Source organism: Hyperolius riggenbachi, chromosome 3 (genome assembly GCF_040937935.1).
Source record: "Hyperolius riggenbachi isolate aHypRig1 chromosome 3, aHypRig1.pri, whole genome shotgun sequence".
NCBI classification, from domain to species: Eukaryota; Metazoa; Chordata; class Amphibia; order Anura; family Hyperoliidae; genus Hyperolius; species Hyperolius riggenbachi.
The window spans coordinates 239,563,995-239,577,025 of NC_090648.1; the positions used below are offsets into that span (position 1 = coordinate 239,563,995).

The window sequence follows — 13,031 nt, forward strand, 5'->3', positions numbered from 1 at the left end:
ATGCGGCATCACGTGGTCCCGCCGGCCAATCGCCGAACAGAGCGGCCGCACCAGGAAGTAAACACTGCACGTCACAACGTGCAGTGAATATTAATTAGCCATGTGCCTGGCCGCTCTCCGCTCCTCCCCAACATGATTGCGCATGTGCAAACAGTCTAACGCGGCTTAAGCCGCTGTAACGCCGTAGCATGCTGCACTTTCGGAAGAACGTGCAGCGTTACATGTAACGCAACGTGGGCAGTGTGAACAGCCCACTTATGTTACATTGCTGTACGTTGGGGGAGCGTTACAGGCTGCACTAACGTGCGCCTGTAACGTCCCTGTGTGTAAGCAGCCTTAAGGTCCCTGTTTACCCACAAATATAAACTTGCATCTTAAAAGGGGACACATAAGGGGATCACGTCTACATATTTTAGTATGTCAACTTGACTAGACCCATTGGTCAAGTTTCTCTTGGGTAATTTGTTTCAATTTATAAGAACATAATAAAACAATGCGGTAGTATGACTCTTTGGAGGGCAGATTCTTTGTGGTAACAATCAGATGACCAGAACAGTCACAAGATTGAACGATAAAATCGTTAGTTTTATTCTAAAACTACATACACACAGTATACTTTAACCAACAGATTGGGTTGATAGAAATTGTAGAGATGAAAAGGAAATTGAATGTCTTACTATACAGTTCAAATACCGTTAGTAGTCCATCTGGCAATCGAAAGTCTTTGGAGAAAAAGTCCAAGATGGCCAATTGCCATCCGGCCGGAGGCCTTTGTGAGAAGCAGTTTGCCAGTGTCCATCTGACTTGTCGGGATGGTATTCAACAAAGATGTGTATAGGACCCAGAGCTTCTGAGCTCTGCCAGGTTATACTCCTGCCTGTGTGTATACTCATTTGCAACACCAGAAATATTGTAAAACTGTGCCTATTATTAAATATAGTTTTGAAAGTTGGTTGAACTCTTGCGAGTCTCCAGCTGGATTGATAAGGATCACTCCTGTGTCCCTTTGAAGTCAGGACAAAAGGAACGAAGTGTCAGACTCCTGCTGGTTCGGTTCCTAATAGACTAGAGAAGGATACTTCTTAAGGTGGCCATACACTGGTCGATTTGTCATCAGATTCGACCAACAGACAGATCCCTCTCTGATCGAATCTGATCAGAGAGGGATCGTATGGCCACCTTTACTGCAAACAGATTGTGAATCGATTTCAGCCTGAAACCGATCACAATCTGTGGAGCTAACACCCCCCCTCCCCCCCCCCCCCGTATACATTACCTGTTCCGGCCGGTGCAAGTCCCCTGGTCCCCGCTGTCTTCTTCTCTGCTCCAGGCTCCAGACCGTTCCTGCAGCTACTGAACTTCCTGTGCAGGGGAAGTGTTAACAGTAGAGGGCACTCTACTGTTTAAACTTCCTGCCGGGACAGGTAGTTCTATGAAGCTGCAGCCGGTCCGGAACCCAGTGCGGAAAAACGACATCAGTGACTCGCGCCGGCCGGAACAGGTAATGTATACCCGCTGTATTGCGTCGGTCGTCGGGCATTCGAACGCTGCTATCGACGCACTCCCGACCCACCGGCGATCGAGAAAAGTCTTCTGCATGGACAGATCGACGGGAATCGACAGGAACGATCGATTTCGGACGGAAATCGATCGTTCTGTCAGCGGTGTGCGCAGCGATTTCACAGCCGATTCGATCACTGTGATCGAATCGGCCGTATATAGGCGGGAAAATAGTTAGGTGTATGGGCCCCTTTATGAGACTTTGTTAAGCTAATCTCTGATAGATGGGCTATATAAACCTTCCAGGAACCCTTTTGAAGCTTTCACACCTAAGGGCTCGTTCACACTTAAGTGGGAATCGTGCGATTCCCGTTCAGCCCAAAATGCTAGCGGTTTTTAAAAACCGCTAGCCCATGTTAGCCTATGGCAGTGTTCTCACTGCAGTGGTTTGCTGGTGATTCGGGATTAGCGAACGCGATTAGCATGCATAGCACCGCTAATCGCGATTGCTCCCAAAACGCTGCAGCGTCCCGTTTTTTTTCCGCATTATTGCGGAAAAATCACTCCCGCAAAACGCTAGCGGTAATCGCCAGCGTTTTGCGGTTTTAGGTGTGAAGTGAAAGGTTCTGTAATTAAAAGCTATCAGTGATTGCTGCAGAGCCAGGGAGGAGGAGGGAAGAAAAAAGGTATTTTTTGGGTATTTGCAATGAAATTTGCATTTGTGACTCAAATGGCGCATACGCAGTTTTCTCAGGAACCGCATGGGCGTCACAAACACCACTTTACTAACGCTTAACCTCTTGAGGACTGCAGGGCTAAACCCCCCTAGTGACCAGGCTATTTTGAGGAAAATTGGCCACTGCAGCTTTAAGGCCAAGCTGCAGGGCCGCACAACACAGCACACAAGTGATTCCCCCCCCTTTTCTCACCACCAACAGAGCTCTCTGTTGGTGGGGTCTGATCGCTCCCCCCATGTTTATTTTATTTTTTTAATAAATATTATTGTACGTGTTTTTTAAAAAACACTGTTTAACTACCTTCTCTCCCTCCCTCCCCACAGCCAGCCAATTACTGCGATCGGCTGTCATAGGCTTCTGCCTATGAGACTCGATCGCTCTCTTGTCCCCCAGGGGGACAGCCGTCTCACACGGCTTTCCCTAGTGCAGCGCTGCACTGTCTAAATAGACTGCGATAACGCCGTCTAACAGTCTCCCGAGCGGCAATAGCCGCTCGGAGACTGAAGGCGGGGCGGGACTCCGCCCCCCAAGCAGGAGATGCGCGGGCAGCCAGCGCGCGATCTCCTGCAAAACAAAACCCCAGGGCCTTACGCCAATTGCCGTTAGGCGGTCCTGGGGCTGCCGCCGATCCACGCCCATCGGCGTGACGTAGTCGGCAAAAGGTTAAAGATGTGGAAGAAGGAGTGTGCTATTACTTTCTCCATTACAACAAATGCACAGGAATCCTCTCTGCGACAAGTCAAGTAAAGTTCCTTTGACAACAGTTGCAGTGGACTTTCAAACTTAGGTGGTCAAAGGTTTTTGATTCTTGCAGTTTTAATAGCCAGAGACAAATAATTATGAATCCATTTTTATCAGAGCATCTCCTTATGGTAGGCCCAGTTCACATTAGCGTTTGCCAACGGAACTGGCCGTACGGTTCCGTGGTCCATTCCGCTGACTGGACCAAAAAATGCTGCAGGACCCAATTTTCTGGACCGTTTTGCTCAGCGGAGTGGAAACGGAAGGTTTTGCAGCATATAGGAACCAATGAAAACGGACAGTTTACAACAGACGGGCTGTAAAATGGACCATTTTCACCGGCACGAGATGGCCGGATCCATATGTCCAGTTCCGTAAAAAAACCGCCAATGTGAAACAGGCCGTACAGTGTTATTCTAAACTATCTTTAGCATCCCACGTTACAAAAAGTAAGACTTACATTATAAAATAATGCTTCTTTTGAATGTTTTCCATATTCCTTGTAGAGTGTTTCCTGAAAGATTCCCATTCTGGCTGACATCAAAAGGGCAAATGTCAAAGCAGCGATACCTGTGAGAAACAGAAGAATCCTATTTATTAAAGAAAAATTACAACAACAAAAAAAACCACTGGTTTTGAACGGTGTATGTTTTCTCAAAATGACATCACTTACTAAATATTCTTCCATCCATCATTCTTCCATCCATCAAAGATTAATCTTAATAGGGTGTTAAATGTGACATTTTAAACCTAAATGACAGTTTTATTGCTATGGTCTACTTACCTTCCACCTCATTTTAATTTCAAACGTCATAAAGTAGAAAAGTTATTTTCCAGACATTCGTCAAGTATTCTTAGAAGAGGAAGCGAAATGACCCTGAATCTTTATTCATAAATTAAATCACAATACAATTCTTATTGGTACTGTATTTTTATATTTCTGCTACTAGCAAAAGTATTATGCCTGCTAACTGAATGACAACTGCTAGAGCTTAAAGAGAACCTGAACCGCAAATAAAAAGTCAAAATAACCATACACAGGTCATACTTACCTCCTGTGTAGTCTACTCCTCAATCTCTTTCTTCTCTGCTGCGTCCCCTTTGTCCACTGTGATCAATGGACTTCTCCATCCTCCATTTTAAAAATGGCTATTACCCCATAACAGCTTCCTGGTCAGCACACTGTTAAACTGTAATATCACCCACATGAGCCATAGGGAAACATGGCCATAACTTTGCACATTTAGTTGTAACTGACAGCTGCTGATATATCACTGACAAGCTAATAAATTTCAAAATATTGTCAGAACTGGAAGGGATCACTGTAAGAAGAAAATGGTGAGAGGAACTGATGAGGTTAGTATGTAATATTCATTTGCAGCTACCTCATGTGTTTTTTAAATAATTTTATGCGCTTCAGGCTCCCTTTAAAAACAAATGCTCTGGTAGGCCCAGTGCACACCGGGCGGATCCGCCGGCCGAATCCGCCTGAAAATCCGCGTGGCTAATGTATCTCTATGGGCTGGTGTACACCGGCGGTTTGAGGTTTTTACCAAGCCGCAAACGTGCCTCTTGCTGCACGTTTGCAGTTTGCTTAAAACCTCAAACCGCCGGTGTGCACCAGCCCATAGAGATACATTAGCCATGCGAATGCTGATGCGGCCGGTGAACACCCGGCGGATCGCATCAAGATCCGCCCGGTGTGCACTGGGACTATACTCACTCATCCGCACCCAAAACCGCTAGCGTTTTGTGGATCTGCTAGCGGTTTTGGTGTGCACTAGGCCGTAAACTGATTTTTTTTTTATTCTAGCTCCTCTCAAACCTGACAGAACAGGAAACTGTAGCTTCCTTTTGCTGCACCTGAAAGTAGCTATTTTTTTTTTTATCTAGTTTTAACAATTTATGCTGGCTGGATTAATTGACAGACCATTTCAGACGGCTCTGAACGATATAGGATACAACTTTAGGTGCCATTGCAAATGGCAGCTTATCTAGTGACTGTACAGAGCAGCCTAAGGATACATGAGGTATAGTCACAGCATGCAGCACTTTTACTGGTACTTATGCCAGTTATGTATCATGTTTTGTGCAAATAGCACAACTCGTGCATTGCTAATGAACCATGTGTACACTAGCCTTAATTCTGGAATCTACCTTCAGACCAAAAATTATTGGATTGAGAGGTTTTATACTCTTGTCTGTAAATAAGATCCATACTGTTCAAGCCCTTAAAAGTAATGTCCGAGCTGGTGTCCCGGGATCTCCTCCATTCGTAATGGCGACCTCGCCAGGTCGGGATCTTCTTGTCAAGGTACTTGCGAACCGTTGGGGTTCTGTTGATCTCGTCACTGGTATCAAGAGGCAAGCAGCCCCAGGGCGTGGGGTCTAAGCGAGCATGGGTCTTCACCAGCAAGGGATGATGGGCCGTCACCCCTAGTGGGTGGCGGACTACTTTGCTGCCTGGTGCTTGCAGGTCACGACCCCTAGGACTACCGTACCAGTGACGGAAAAAACAGAGGATACCTGACGGGATAGGAGGGGATTCGAGCAGAGTGGACTGTAAGCTATCAGGCTTGGACAGGTAGGCCTAACCTCAGGAATCCCAGGAGAGAACTGTCTGGCAGGGAAAAACCCAGGAAGAGAGCTGGCTCTATGGTTTCCAGGAGGCAACGGGCAGGCGGGGGAATCCCGGGTAAGAAGCTGAAGGCTAGGATTCCAGGAGTACTGACTGATAGGGTGAGTCCTGGAGATACTGGCAGTCAGGGGTAATCCTTGGGAAGGGAGCTGACAGGCTAGAAACCCAGGAGGGAACGGACAGGCTGAAGGAAACCCTGGGATGCTGCAGATGACCGGAGAGTCTCTGGAGGGAACTGGCAAGCTGAGGGAAGCCTCAGGGAAGCTGCAGGACAGGGAGTGAGGCAAGGAGACTGACAGGGAAGAGGGATAGGCACAGGGAGGCAGGCTGGGAAACGGGGATGGATGGCAGACAGGAGTCTGACAGGGAGTGCAAGGATCCTAGTTAGGCTGCAGGCAGGTTAACGGGGATTAGCCAAAGAGGTGTCCTGGAAGGGAGATCCGGGTCGAGAGAAACACCAACAGGGAGGAGATCCAGGAAACGGAAGGGGGAACAGTGACGGAACATTGTGGCTGTGACCAGGGATGCAACAGCCATGAAGTGTGAGAGTGCAGGGTTTAAAGTGACTCTGTAACAAAAATTACAACGTTTTTTCTACCATCCTACAAGTTCCTAAACCTATTCTAATGTGATCTGGCTTGCTGCAGCTCTTTCTACTATAACCATCTCTGTAATAAATCAATGTATCTTTCCCCTGTCAGACTTGTCGGCCTGTGTCTGGAAGGCTGCCAAGTTCTTCAGTGTTGAACTGTTCCTCTATGCACACTCCAGTGTGTGTTTTATTTACATAAGCCAGCAGCTTCTCTGCTATCTTATCAGTGATAGAAGAGAGCTGGATAAAAATCCTCCTCTGGAGGCTGTGAAAGGAGCTGGTCTGTCACATACTAAGGAATTAACGACATAGGCAGAGCTGTCTGCAGGAAGCCTGTAATGTTCAGTGCATGAGAGAAGCTGGGGACAGAAGGTAAACACACACAAATGATCTCTTGAGATTCAGAAGTAAGGCTGTATACAGCCTGCTTGTGTATGGATGTATTTTCTATGTGTGGACATGCTGTACATCAACCTACTTCCTGTTTTGGTGGCCATTTTGTTTGTTTATAAACAAACTTTTTAAAACAGTTTTTGACTACTTTTAATGCGGCGGGGAGCGGTGAAATTGTGACAGAGGGTAATAGGAGATGTCCCCTAACGCACTGGTATGTTTAATTTTGTGCAATTTTAACAATACAGATTCTCTTTAAATATCCCGCCTCTCAATTAGGGAGGGTGAAGTACCGCCTATGGCCACTGCAATAGAAGGGCAGCAGAGGCGCAACAGAGGACGCTGAACCTGGAAGCACGCTGGGTCAGCGTCCTCCGCCGTGCGGGGAAGACAGAGCAGAGCTGCGTGGGACTCGGCGGCTGGAGTGTAACGAGTGATTGTTACCCTCCGCCGCCCTAGCAGGACAGCCAGCGCAAGAACGAGGCGAGGTAAGTAACGAGCAATCGTTACACTTCTGCGCCTGTGCAAGAGCCGATGACGATCACGCCCACGTGGTCTGTAGTGTACAGCGCTGGAGCAGAACTATTGCGTCATAGACTAAGGCAACTTCCGGGCTTACGCACCTTGCCACAGCTCACCGCAGAATCCGCACAGTAATGTAATTCTGGCCCTGAATTGGGGTGGCAAAAAGTCACTTCCGTTGCATTGTAACGTAGCAGTAGGAAAATCTCCATAGACTTTCATTGCACGGCAGTGGGGTGCAGTAAAAATACCGCACTGCCTCGGTGTGAAAGGGCCCTAAAGATATAAAGAGGAGGTCCAGCAATAGAAGAAGAGAAGTGGTGCACATCTGGATAAAACTTTACTTTTATTGTATTCAACTACATACATTATCCATTGTACTGGAGAGAGGTACAGGCAGTGAGAGGTCTACAGCTGTTTCATGCCGTCAGCAATGTGACGCTTCATCAGGACAAACTGCCCCCACAAAGGACACCCCTTAAATACCGGTAGTTTCCTACTTTGTAAGACAGAAGGATCCAGAAGTCACCATCGCTCTGCAGTCCAAACCCAATGGTTTGCTGTATCTAAATAACTGGTGAGCTGCACTCTGGGGTAACTGGCCTGGTCCTGTGCACGGACCACTGCATGTTCGGAAAAGAGGAGGTCCACACGTATCTATAGATCCACTCCTTTATTTCTGGACATATCCATATGTTAAAGAGACCCCGTAACAAAAATTGCATCCTGTTTGTTATCATCCCACAAGTTCCAAAAGCTATTCTAATGTGTTCTGGCTTACTGCAGCACGTTCTACTATCACCATCTCTGTAATAAATCAACTTATCTCTCTCTTGTCAGACTTGTCAGCCTGTGTCTGGAAGGCTGCCAAGTTCTTCAGTGTTGTGGTTCTGTGATGCATCTTCCCCCTCCAGGACCCTCTCTGCACTATTTAGATTAGGGCAGCTTCTCTCTTCTCTCTTATCTTTTACAAGCTGGATAAATCCTCCTCTGAGCTGGCTGGGCTTTCACATACTGAGACATTAAATACAGGCAGAGCTGTCTGCACTCTGCAGGAAGAAACAGCCTGACAATTCAGTGGAAGATAGCTGCAGGGGGAAAGAAACACACAAATGATCTCTTGAGATTCAAAAGGAAGGGTGTATACAGCCTGCTTGTGTATGGATGTATTTTCTATGTGTGGACATACTGTACATCAACCTACTTCCTGTTTTGGTGGCCATTTTGTTTGTTTATAAACAAACTTTTTAAAACTGTTTTTAACCACTTTTAATGCGGCGAAATTGTTGACAGAGGGTAATAGGAGATGTCCCCTAACGCACTGATATGTTTACTTTTGTGCGATTTTAACAATACAGATTCTCTTTAAAATCACATCAGGCTATGATTATTATTTTAACATATGGATAAGTCCCTTACGCAGCTTCGGCGGAACTAGTCAGATGGGCGCGGGTGCGCCCATGCAGCCGTCCTCAAGCCTCCATACCATTCTACTTAGGTGAGCGCCGCAGTCTTCCCCTTCTCTAAGCCTCTACCTTAAAACTCTCACTATCTCCACCTCAATGACACTTGATTCTTACAAGTCTTCGTGCTGATTTCTGCATTCACACTTTGTGAGTTTTTATGACTATTTGAATGGTCCTTTTTGTGTAGCACGATAATTAGTTGTCGTTTTTTGTTTTATTTCTTATACCTTGCACTTGCATACTTTTGCAAGTTAAACCTTCATATTGAAGCCGTATTTATCTATGTATATATAAACATATACATGAATTTTTCGGGGAGGCACTAGCACTTTAAATGTAGTAGCTTTTTGCATGGGTTAAATCACAGCAATATATGTACCTATAGACACAACATATATATTTTTATCTCAGATTGTTTGTGGTACAGTGTTAATTCGCTTGAATTTTGTAATTTATATACATTATAACACTGCTGATCTTACCACAACTTCTTGAGAGAAAACCCTATGCAATCCTCTTATTTTAGTGGATCTATTGCTGAATATATTATTATTGCGGTGCTCTTACTTTAATACCAATTTATTATTGGGGGCCTTTATAGGCTTCTCTATGGCTGGCTTTGTTTTAATTGTGTTTAATTTTTTGCTACCGTATTTTCTGCCGCATAAGACGCACTTTTTCTCCCCAAAAAGTGGGGAGAAAAAGTCCCTGCGTCTTATACAGTAAAGGCAAGGAATCCCTGACTTACGAACGCCCGCCGATACGAACCACTGACATCGGGGATTCCCTGCCTTTGTCCCCGCTGTGCCTGGCTTCCCCCCTGCCTGCGTCTCCTCCCTCCCCCTTGTGTTGGGCTTCTAATGACGCATCATTGATGACAAGTCATTAGAAGCCCGGCACTAGAGGAAGCTGCAAGCAGAAGCCAGATGTTGTCAATCGCCACAGGCATGATGGAGGAGGTAAGCTGCTGCCGCTGTTTGCACGGGGGGCCCGAGACACAGGGGGGAGGGAGGAGACGCAGGCAGGGAGGAAGCCAGGCACAGTGGGGACACGGGGGCTGACAGGAGGACACAGGGGGCTGACAAGAGGACACGGGGGAGTCCAGGACCTGTGAGGACAAGGGGGTCACACAAGAGGACACGGGGAGACATGAGGAACATGGACGCTCCAGACCAGGTTTCGTTTAATTTTTTTCCCCTGATTTTTGCCCTCTAAACCTGGGTGTGTCTTAAAACACACACACACCTCCTCATATATAACCTTTGCACCATTTATTGTATATATATATATATATATATATATATATATATATATATATATATATATATATATATATATATTATTGTCTTTTTGCTCTTGGTTGTGCGTTTATGATTAAGGACTGATCTAGTCTGAAACATGTCAGCTGTGTGATGCCGGATGTCATTTTAATATATGGATATGTCCAGAAATAAAAGTGTGGATCTACAGATACGTGCGGACCTCCTCTTTATGTCCTTTGGCTTTGCTGACCTGGTCCAGCACTATCATAGAAGTGAGTGGGGTATAGTGGTGTTCACCTACTTTTTCTTATGTTGGCCCTAAAGATAGTTAAAAAAATATAACAACTAGCTTCATATACAGGAGAGAAATCTAAACACACCAACTCCTATGTCACATTCATTATATGCTAGAATTGGTTACGTTCATGCTCAATTCTAGTCCTGATAACACTGCTGAAAAGTGTAGCATTTTATTGGAATACTGTACAATTAAAGAAGAGTCCTTTATGAGGAGGCACGTCCACCACTACCGCCCCTTTAAAACTGATTTTAATGTATTTTATTCTACTTTGGCACCTCTGTTTCAAAATATATAAGTATAAAGTGGACTGGGAACAGGTAACAGGGGGACCCCTGAGGACAATAAGCATCGTCGGGACACTCATGAAAAGTTAATCTAGCCAACCATGGGCTTCATTCATTCATTATTTATTTATTTTTTGCTTTCACTTCAGGAGTACTTTAACCAGCATGCACAGTTCCAGCACATTAAAAACATGCCCGTTTGTGTGAATGCCTTAGCTACTGCACACGTCACTGACCTAAAAGCCACCACAGAAAAGCTATGAGTCCTTCCTCTTCACTGGATTTTGGGGAAGATGTCTGAAAGGTAAGAACACAAAACACATTGCTTGATTAAGTTAAGCACATGAATTAAGCAAAACTCAAGATGGTAAACCCAATATATCTATAAGAACCCTGAAGCTAACTTAACAGAAGAGGACTTTTTTTTTCAAAATTACAGTCGGTCACAAGAAGTTTATAGAAGGCTGTGTGGCTGTGGCTGCTTGGCTCAGACTCATGATGCTGTTCCAATTGCAAGTGGGTGAAGCACAGTCTGAGCAGCAGCCTCCAGCTCCACAATATGGTGAACAGGGACTGAATAATGGAGAGGCAGGAATTTCATAATGGAGGAACTTTAAAAGTGATTGGGGTGGGGCAGTTTGGCAAGTAAGCAAATGTATATCAATACTGTATAGTGCCACTGAAACAGCTTCTAGTCTATGCCAAAGTAACATCACTCACCACCATACTTAAGATTCATGGGGGTTTGGGCGCATAATAGGCCTGAACGATTTTAAAAAAAAGAATGAATTGCACGATTTCTGTCAGAAATTGCGATTTCGATTCGATTCACGATTTTCTTCAAATCAAGCTTTAACATGTGCCTCATCTCGACTACCTCTGTGCAAAAAAGGCGGGGGGGGGGGGGGAATAGCTGTCAGGAGGAGTAACGGAGTAAACCTGGCACTATGATCAATGAGTAATTATAGTTTAAGCCTCATATACATTCACAAAATCATTGTATATGACAGTGTTAAAAACAGTCTCTACTCTCATAAGCCAGAGGTAATGCATAATAAGGTATTGAAGAGTAGTACATATGCTATTAGTAGTACCTATACTACTAATATAGGTGTCTGCCGTATACTACTAATAGGCCTGCCGCTCGCCCAGCTGAAGATGCGCTAGACCAGGGGTGTCAAAATCAAATAAACAGGGGGCCAGAATTAAACCACGTTGAGGGTCAATGAGGACTGGCGGGGAAGGGGGGGGGGGATATCATGGCACCTACCCCTTGTTTCCCCATGCGGCACATATTGGGGTGGGGAGGGGATACGAGTCATGCCACAGTGGCAGTGGAGTCAGTTAATGTTAGGCGTGGGGTAGGTACTGGTAGGGTTAAGGTAAGCCGTGGGGGAGGAGGGGGTTACACAGATACACTCGCTGATACATACACTTCTCCAGCTCTCACTCTCACTGATACAAACATCCTGCAACACACACACACACACACACACACACACACACACACACACACACACACACACACACACACACACACTCTCACACACTCACACACTCTCTCACACACTCTCTCACACACTCTCTCACACACTCTCTCACACACTCTCTCACACACTTATCCAGCACCCACTTCAGTCTTGTTAATTGAATCCCCTGACCCCCTCTTGCTGATCCATGTGCTCTCTCCTCCTGCCATTCGGGCAGTGACGACTTCTGGAAGGGGGAAGGAGGGAGGGAATTCCTTCTCTGCTCCTTGCTAGGCAGGGGAACTTCTGAATAAGGGGGAGGAAAGTCAAACCAGACACTAGCCTGGTTTAACTAAATAGCTGTTGTCTCTCCCTGTGGTCTGCAGAGACGCAGAATTAACAATCCGTGGAGCAAATTAATGTGTCTGCCACTGGGTCATGCTTGCCGCTTGGCTGATGACGTAGGAGGAGGAGGCATAAGGCGGAAGGAGAGATGAGAGTTGCTGCGTGCATTAAGAGTCGCTGCTATTATAACACAGAGCTGTACACAGCGGGAGAAGGGCACTGCTGGCCATTTACTACTGCACAGCGGGAGGGCGCAACTCCACAGGAAATCGTTAAAAACCGCCGCTTTGGCTATCACGGAATCGTCAATTCCGTGATCGCGATTTCGATATAAAATCGATAAATCGTTCAGCCCTAGCGCATAACAAGAAACACGCACCACCGCAGGTACAATGACAGTCAATGGGCTGCTTGAGAATGGGGTCTTTTTTGGTGTTCCCCACCTTCATTTTTAGGTTTTACTCCATGGTAAAAAAAAAAAAAAGGAAGGATAGCGTTCTGCTTTTCTCTACCATAGTCTACCATAGTGCATGTTTACTGTTGTATTTGTTGCAAACCAAAAAAATTACAAATGAAAACAGTAAATCGTGCACAGAAAAGACAAATGAAAAGGCAATTACCACACAATAGAAAAAAAACAACAATGCAAAACAACAACAAAAAACAATCATGCTAGTGATGTGCAAACTTGGCTCTCCAGCTATTAAAGGAACTACAAGTCCCACAGTGCATTGCGGGAGTCTGAAAGCCACAGTCATGATTCATGAAGGCAAATGCATTG

General features: G+C 45.6%; 1 protein-coding gene across 1 annotated transcript in view; it reads right to left on the minus strand.

Moving 5' to 3' along the window:
• SLC35B4 (solute carrier family 35 member B4) overlaps nt 1-13,031 on the minus strand; it is a 50,492-nt gene that overhangs the window by 12,237 nt on the left and 25,224 nt on the right. Inside the window, exons 6-7 of the mRNA XM_068276028.1 lie at nt 10,673-10,733; nt 3,439-3,548 (exon numbers count right to left, since the gene is read on the minus strand). Coding sequence (XP_068132129.1) covers nt 3,439-3,548; nt 10,673-10,733 — 171 coding nt within the window. The remainder of the gene's footprint in view (nt 1-3,438; nt 3,549-10,672; nt 10,734-13,031) is intronic.